Genomic DNA, 9,181 nt, shown 5'->3' on the forward strand with positions numbered 1-9,181 from the left:
CCTAGCAAATAAGAGCGGAACTTATCAAGAGCATATACTATAGCAAGTAATTCCTTCTCGGTAGTGGAGTAATTCAATTGAGCTCCTGAGAAGGTTTTGCTTGCATAGTATATGGCACAAGGGAGCTTACCTACTCGTTGGCCCAAAACTGCCCCCATGGCATAGTCAGAAGCATCACACATAATTTCAAAGGGCAAAGACCAATTAGGAGGTTGCATGATAGGAGCAGATGACAATGAAGTGCGCAATTTATGAAAGGCGTCTAAGCATGCTTGATCAAAGACGAAAGGAGTATCCTTGGCAAGAAGATTGCACAAAGGTCTAGCGATTTTGCTAAAGTCCTTGATGAAGCGGCGATAGAAGCCAGCATGACCTAGAAAAGAGCGAACTTCCCTCACCGTTGAAGGTGGGGGTAGTTCAGAGATGAGTTCAACTTTCACCTTATCTACCTCAATTCCTCTTCTAGATATGACGTGACCCAAAACAATTCCCTCTTGAACCATGAAATGGCTCTTTTCCCAACTAAGAACAAGGTTTGTTTCACGGTATCTTTTAAGCACTAAGTCCAAAATTTTGAGGCAAACATCAAAGGAAGACCCAAAAATAGAAAAATCATCCATGAAGACCTCAAGATACTCTTCCACCATATCCGAAAAGATAAACATCATACACCTTTGGAATATAGCAGGAGCATTGCACAAACCAAAAGGCATCCGTCTATAAGCAAATGTGCCAAATGGACATGTAAAGGTGGTTTTCTCTTGGTCTAATGGGTCAAGGGCCACTTGGTTGTAACCGGAATATCCATCTAGAAAGCAATAGTATTGTTGCCCCGCCAATCTCTCTAAGATTTGATCAATGAAGGGTAAAGGGAAATGATCCTTTCTAGTGGCGGCATTTAATTTTCGGTAATCAATGCACACACGCCATGAGTTGGCGGTGCGCTTAGAGATTTCCTCACCTTTAGCATTTTCAACCACGGTAATTCCCGACTTTTTGGGAACTACTTGTGTAGGACTCACCCATTTGCTATCGGAGATTGGGTAGATGATTCCGGCATCCAAAAGCTTTACTACTTCTTTCTTAACTACCTCTTTCATGTTAGGATTCAATCTCCTTTAGGCATCCCTAAAGGGTTTTGTATCCTCTTCCATGAGTATACGATGCATACAAATGGAAGGATCAATTCCCTTAAGGTCCGCCACACTCCACCCTATAGCTTCTTTGTTTTCTTTAAGTACATTAAGTAGAGCATTTTCTTGGTCCTCATCTAAGCTTGAAGAGATGATAACCGAAAGAGTGTCGCGAGGACCTAGAAATGCATACTTAAGATTAGAAGGCAAAGTTTTTAGCTCAAGAGTTGGTGGAGATACCAAAGATGGAACCGAAGGAGTACTAGAAAGTGAAGGAAGAGGCTCAATTGGAGTTTTCCATGGTGGACAATTCAAACTTGCTACGGATTCCATTATATTGCTTACTCCATTGATTGAATTTTCATTATCAAACCCACAACTCTCATACATTTCAAGAAGACATGAGGCAAGAGGATCATCGGATAAAAGAGATGAGAGATCATCCTTAAGCGGTTGTTTCATGATCATTGTGGGAATTGATTCCTCAACAACCTCCTCTAACACATCAATAACATAACACTCATCTTCATCTATGGGATGTCGACTTGCATTGAAAACATTGAGTTTGACCATCATGTTGCCAAAAGAAAGATCCATGATTCCGGACCTACAATTGATAGTGGCATTGGCGGTGGCAAGGAATGGTCTTCCCAAGATGATTGGGATTTGAGTAGTGGAATTAGCAACCGGTTCAGTGTCTAACACTACAAAATCAACCGGAAAGTAGAATTTATCTACTTTGACAAGGATGTCCTCAACCATACCCCTAGGTGTTTTGACGGATCTATTGGCCATTTGAAGCACCACCGAGGTTGGCTTTCACTCATTTAACCCCAATTGGACATACACAGAATAAGGAATCAGGTTAACACTTGAACCTAAGTCAAGAAGAGCTCTCCGGATCTCGTGATTTCCAATTACACATGAAATGGTTGGAGCACCGGGGTCTTTGCATTTGAGTGGAGTATTTTGTTGAAGAATGGAGCTCACTTGCACCGTGATGAACACTTTCTTAGGACCTTGTCCTTTGTTCCTCCTCTTTTGTGTGCAAAGATCTTTCAAGAATTTGGCATAAGGCGGAATTTGCTTAATTGCATCTAAGAGGGGAAGATTTATGTTCACTTGTTTGAAAACATCCATCATGTCAAGTATTTTCCTATCTTGCCTCTCTTGAGGTGAGGTTTCTCTCAAAACATAAGGGAAATGAGCTTTTGGCTCATGACATTTTGGCACTTGAGAAGATGATGAAGATTGAGTATTCTGATTTGGAACATTCTCATCCAAAGAGATAGGTATGGAATTGGAATTTTGATGAGTGACAACATTTGGTTGTACCAATTCACTATCCTCCTTTGGCAACTCAACCTTATTGTCAACTTGCTTACCACTTCTCAAAGTAGTGATTGCTCGTGTTTGAACTTGTGAGGCATTCTCCGATGTAGAGTTTGCCTCCACACAAAATTGAGCTTTTGGGTTCCTCTCGGGTTGACTAGGTAACTTACCCACTTCCCTTGCATTCAATGCATTAGCTATGATCCCGATTTGGGACTCTAGCTTTGATATAGATTGAGAGTGTGAATGCAACAAATTTGTGTTCTTCTCTAGGCTATCCAAAGCCATTAAAACCTTATCTTCAAATGTAGAATCATTATGAAGTGCATGAGGAGAATGATGCTCCGTTTTGAATTCATACAATTGAGGATGTGAAGAATTATTCATTCTTTGATGATATGAAGGAGTGAACCCTTGAAAACTTTCATTTCTCTTGTGAGGTGGAATGTACTTGTTTTGAAAATTCTGAGCTTGAAAAGAATTTGGATGTTCATTCCACCTTGGAACATAAGCATTGGAATAGGGATGAGCAAATGTAGTATTGACTTGTTCATAGTGTTCATTATAAGCATGTCCGTGGGGACAATCAAAAGTAGTGTGCAAAACACTTGAACATGTCATACAAGGCTCATACATTTGAGAGGTATGATGATGAAGATAGGAATTGTTAGCCGGTTTTTGATTTAACAAGAATTGGTCAAACTTTTGAGAAAGAGTTTTAATCTCGGCTACAATTCCCATTGAACTCTCTATTTGACAAACTTGAGAATTTTTCTTCTTCTCTTTTCTTTCATGGTCAATTTGAGAAGTATAAAATTTTTGTAAAGAGTTTTCGCTCATCTTCTCAAAGAGTTGCCAAATGTCATCCTCATGTTTCCCAAAATATGATCCTCCACATGATGTATCAACAATGTCTTTATGAATGTCGGATAGGCTCTCATAGAAGGATTGAACCACTTGCCATTTTGGAATGCCATGATGTGGGCATTTCCCTAGCAAGTCATTCAATCTTTCCCAAGCCTCATGTAATAATTCCCCTTCCTTTTGAGAAAAAGTTTTAATTGAAGTACGCATAGCATTGGTCAAACTCATGGGATAAATTTTTTTTAAAAATTTATTTTGCATTTGCATCCAAGAAGTTATAGAATTTGCTTCCAAAGTATTGAACCAATGCTTTGCCTTGCTTTTGAGTGTGAAAGGGAAAAGGAGTAGTCTAATCACTTCCTCCGAGACATTCATGTATCTAATGGTGGAACATATTTCAAAGAATTCATTTAGATGCTTATAAGGCTCCTCATCATTTAGACCATAGAAAAATGGACACAATTGAATAGTTTCGGGCTTGATTTCATATTGATTTGTCTCGAAATTAGGCAACATGATACAAGAAGGTGCATGGTATGCATGGAGATCATAATAATAGTCACGAAGTACCATTGGAGGCATTGGAGCTTGAGCTCCGAGACCGTATTGATCGGGAGGGAGGTTTTACATGAAATGCGGGTCTAGGTAGCCAAGATTACCCTCTAGGTTTTCCATGTGAATGCCTAGAGTGAATGATCAAGTAAAGACCACAAATCACAACAAAGCAATCAAACAAACACTTCTCCTCCACAACAAGTCAAATATCATCAACTTCCTCCATATACAATAATTCCCATACTCCCATGCTTTCAATGATATGCAATGCCACCACGTGGGCCCCTGATTTAACTAAGGAGATTGAGTAAGAAGGTCTCACAATATTCCTTTAGCACTTCAACTCCAAATTTAAAAACTTAGCTTAGCAAAAATTTTTTAGCAACTCTTCATTTTAAGCATTTTTCCTTTGCTTTGCTTTGCTCCTTAGCTTGGAATTACTTTGCTAGCTCCTTGCTCAATGCACCTTGTTAATGAAGAACAAACTTAATAAGTAATCAAAAACAGAAAATAAAAAGAAAGTAAAGACACGATCAAAAGAGTACTAATCCTAATTGAATTTCACAATTCGACGTTGCCAATTTAAAATCCCCGGCAACGGCGCCAAAAACTTGTTGTCGGTTTCCTTGATGGAGTCGCCACAACCAACAAAGCTTGAGAGTTGTGTGTGTTTAGGAGGTGGCCAAGTTTTACATTTATAAAAAGCCACTACTACCTTTCTCTATATAAAATATAGATAGGGCGAGTAGGGATCGTCCCAAGGGATTTGATGGCGTATCGAATTGTGAACTATGGTAATTAGGTTTAGTAGGTCGAGTGATCACACAATTGGTTGGTTGGTTGATTATACTAAATGAGCTAAACTATAATAAAACAATGCAATAAGATAAAGAGTAAGTAAGAAGGAAAGGTCTTGGGGTGTAGAGATCACCACCAAACAATACTATTCCAAACCATAATCAAGTGACTAATGAGGGAAATGAATGTGTTGCAACAATGTTGTGTGTGTAAAAGACATTCAATTGGTAAGGGTGACTCAACAAGTGCAAATTGTCTCAATCAACATGTGTGAGGCCACAATACATCTATTGGTAGAGGAATATATTGTCTAAACATCATGTGAAGATAACAAAATAACAATTCAAGTCATTGAACCTTTCATTAAGCTCATAGTCCAAGCAATCCATAAGGATGACTTAGTTAAACATATATTATCTAATCATCATGTGAGAGGTACAAAATATCTATTGGGAGAGGAATAAATTATCTAAACACATGTGAAAGATACAACATATCATAAACAATCATTAATCCTTCATTAAGCTCAAAATTCCTTTACACCACAAAATTAGAGCATATGCTTCTTGCATTCAAAAGCATGGAACATCAAAGAACAAGCATGAATTGTTTCCCCAACTAACACTACACTACTTAAAAGAGAAACACAATCCATCAAGGAATAAGTATGAACCATCTAGAGACATAACAAGAGCATTACATTAAGAACTTCATATTTTGGCAATTTCAAGATTAAAGGCATTAATACACATAGACATGCATCAATAACATTAAATCTAGAGGTGAGCATCTACTCTAGCATACATAGACATATAGATAGAGAAAATGATCAATTAGAAGCATTAATCCATAGAACTCAATGAATAATCAAGATCTTCATAAGTTCAAGAATCAAAATATGCATTACAACACAAATCCCTCAAAATTACACAAGATTAGGTAAAGAAAGCATGTTTGGGGCTAACTCTAGCCCCAAGAAGATGTCTAGCCACTCATGGTAGTGATGATCCAACCCTCAAGGGCTAACTCCATGGCTGCTCCTTGTAGATGAAGATCTCCTCCAATGGTTGCTCTAGCTTCCTCCCTTCTTCCTCTCCAAGAATAGCCTCCAAGATGATTTTCAATGTGTGACAAGAGACTCTAGGCTCCTCTCCAAAAAGTGTATCATATTCCTTATATAGGTAGGTCAAATACACCCTATGATGAGCTGTGGTCATGCAAGGCATATTCTCCAATGATTGGGTGAAGGACGGAATAAATAAGCTGGACTTTAACTTTTTCTCGCTGGAGGAAGTTCGATCGATCGAACGTTAACTTGGATCGATCGAAGATGGGTTCGATCGATCGAACTGCATCTTGGATCGATCGAAGTGGTCTGACTCCTCCGGATAAGGACAAGGCTGAGATATTTCGAAGATATTTATGGGGAAAAGGACAAAAGTGGTTGGTAGGCGTACAGCTGTGGATAAGATCAATCATTTGAATAGGACAAAACAGGGTTCAATCGATCGAAGGTGATGTTGGATCGATCGAACTTGGAATTTCAGCAAAGGCCAAGGTTGGATCTATCGAGAAGTACTGTGATCGATCATAGATGTTCGATCGATCGAACTCTAAGTTGGATCGATCGAACTTTTCAGCTGCACAACTTTGATTCCTTTTTGCTCCTTGCTTTCTCCACTTTACTCCCTCCTTTGGTTTATCTCAGGATTGCTTCAATTAAGCTCTTATTTGGCTGAGTTAGCTCAATTTTGGGATTAGTGCCTGAAAATATAAATAACACGTAATAAGTCTAAAACGGCAAAGTAAGATAGATAAAGGTACTAGAATGCTTAAGCATAACGGGTTTAAATGCGCACTTTTCAATGCTCATCAGCTATTTTCTTTGATATGATTGAATATTTTCTAGAAGTCTTCATGGATGACTTTTCGGTGTTTGGGTCTTCATTCGATAATTGCCTGGAGAATTTAGTGCTTGTTCTTCAACGATGTAAAGAGAAAAATTTAATCTTAAGTTGGAAGAAAAGTCACTTTATAATGCAAGAAGGAATTGTCCTTGGCCACATAATATCCAAGAGAGGAATTGAAGTAGACAAAGCTAAGGTTGATCTTATCTTTAATCTTCCTCCCCCATCATCGGTGAGACAGGTGCGATCATTCCTCGGCCATGCAGGATTCTACAGACGTTTTATCAAAGACTTCAGTAAACTCACAAGGCCATTATGCAATTTATTGGGAAAAGATGTTCCTTTTCATTTTGATGAAAAGTGTCTAAAGGCCTTCGAGCAATGTCGCTCTTTACTGTCTTCTGCACCCATAATGCAGGCTCCAGATTGGTCTCTTTCTTTTAAGATTATGTGTGATGCATCAGACTATGTAGTTGGCGCCGTCTTGGGTCATAGAATGGAGAAATTGCCAAGAGTAATTTATTATGCAAGCAAGATCTTAACAGAGGCACAATTGAACTATACCACTACTGAAAAGGAATTATTGGCAGTGGTCTTTGCTTTGGACAAGTTTCGCTCTTATTTGTTGGGTTCCAAAGTTATTGTGTTTTCTGATCATGCAGCTCTTCGACATTTACTCAACAAAAAAGACACCAAGCCAAGGTTGATTAGGTGGATTTTATTGCTACAAGAATTTGACCTAGAAATCAAAGACAAGAAGGGTTCAGAAAATGTGGTGGCAGACCACTTATCCAGAATTTTGGTAAATTCATTGTGTACTCTTCCATTGCATGATTCATTCCCAGATGAACAGTTATTTCAACTTCAAAAGGAGAATCCACCACGGTATGCTGATATTGTAAACTGGAAGGCATCCAGAAGAATTCCGTCTAATTGGACTAAACATGAGAAAGATAGGTTCTTCTCTTAAGTGAAATATTACCATTGGGAGGATCCACAGTTATATAAGTATTGCTCGAATCAAATTATTCATCGTTGTGTACCAGATAATGAAATTCCTAGTGTTCTAAAATTTTGTCACACACTTACTTGTGGTGGCCATTTCAGTGGGAAGAAGACAGTAGCAAAGATTCTTCAGAGTGGTCTAACTTGGTTTTCCTAGTTCAAAGATGCTCATAAATTTGCCAAGGCCTGTGATCGATGTCAACGGTTGGGTACCATTACAAAAAGAGACATGATGCCTCTCTCCTCAATTCTGGTTATTGAAATTTTCGATGTCTGGGGCATTGATTTCATGGGGCCATTCCCGATGTCACATGGTAAGGAGTATATTTTGGTAGGGGTGGATTACATCTCCAAGTGGGTAGAAGCAGTGGCAACAACGACTAATGACCACAAGGTGGTGGTTGAATTTCTTCAAAGCAATATTTTTAGTCGGTTCAGAATGCCAAGGGCAGTAATCAGCGATGGTGGAAAGCATTTTTGTAATCACTTTCTTCGAGTCTTATTTCAGAAATATTCCATCTCTCACAAGGTAGGTACTTCTTACCACCCTCAGACAAGCGGTCAAGTAGAGATTTCAAATCGCGAGATCAAACCTATCCTTGAGAAGACGGTTCGACCTGATCGAAAGGATTGGTCATTGCATCTCAATGATGCTTTATGGGCGTATTGTATAGCATTCAAGACACCAATTGGGATGTCGCCATATCGCTTGGTCTTCGGGAAAGCATGTCATTTACCTGTGGAATTGGAGCACAAAGCTTTTTGGGCCGTGAAAAAATTGAACTTTGACATGACTCAAGCTAGGGCTAAGAGGAGGTTGCAGCTAAGTGAGTTAGAAGAACTTCGCAATGATGCTTACGAAAGTGTAAGAATTTACAAAGCTAGAACCAAGGCGTTTCATGATAAGCGCATTGTGAGAAAATATTTTGAGCTAGGTAACAAAGTTTGGTTGTTCAACTCCAAGCTGAAGCTATTTCCAGGGAAATTGCGCTCAAGATGAGATGGTCTATACCAAGTTCAAACGGTAACCCCTCACGGGGCTATCACTATTTTTGACCCAAAGAAAGGCAAGACACTACAAGTAAATGGTTAGAGATTGACGTTGTACATTGAAGATTCTGTGCCTACAGAAGGAGTTGAATCCGTCACTTTGACGAATCCCATTTACTCTACTTAATCATCCAGGTATCACGTCGCCTACCGACGTTAAATGTAGGAAGTGTAGATAAGATTTTTTTTTTTTTTTTTTTTTTTTTTTTTTTTTTTTTTCTTTCTCTCCTTAATTTTATCATTTGTTTTAGTAGATTAGGAGGATTTAATTCGTTTTGTAGTGATTTTAGTTACTTGTGCTGGTTTACAAGTTATGCTTGTTTCGGAAAAAAAATTCCATGGCATTCAGAAGAAAAAAGGATGATTGGGGCTGAACGGAGCATTTTTTGGGTCCAATCATCGACCAAACCACCTGTGGCTGTTTGCACGGTGTAGATCTCAAAAAAATACCCAAAATGGAAAAATAATTCGTCCAAAACGAACTCTTGATGACAAAGTTATGGCCATTTGAAGTTTGCCTTCTAAAATTTTTTTTCA

The 9,181-nt window shown here is 38.7% G+C and overlaps 1 protein-coding gene across 1 annotated transcript; it reads left to right on the forward strand.

The window, feature by feature from the left end:
* The first annotated feature begins 7,823 nt into the window (after positions 1 to 7,823).
* LOC132296464 (uncharacterized) lies at positions 7,824 to 8,594 on the forward strand. The gene has a single exon (XM_059794665.1). It carries the CDS (start codon positions 7,824 to 7,826, stop codon positions 8,592 to 8,594), a length of 771 nt encoding a protein of 256 aa, XP_059650648.1.
* The last annotated feature ends 587 nt before the right edge of the window (positions 8,595 to 9,181 follow it).

The sequence above is a fragment of the Cornus florida genome, unplaced genomic scaffold (genome assembly GCF_030987335.1).
Source record: "Cornus florida cultivar Cherokee Brave unplaced genomic scaffold, ASM3098733v1 CherokeeBrave_3.0.0_Hap2_Chr02, whole genome shotgun sequence".
Taxonomy (NCBI): Eukaryota; Viridiplantae; Streptophyta; class Magnoliopsida; order Cornales; family Cornaceae; genus Cornus; species Cornus florida.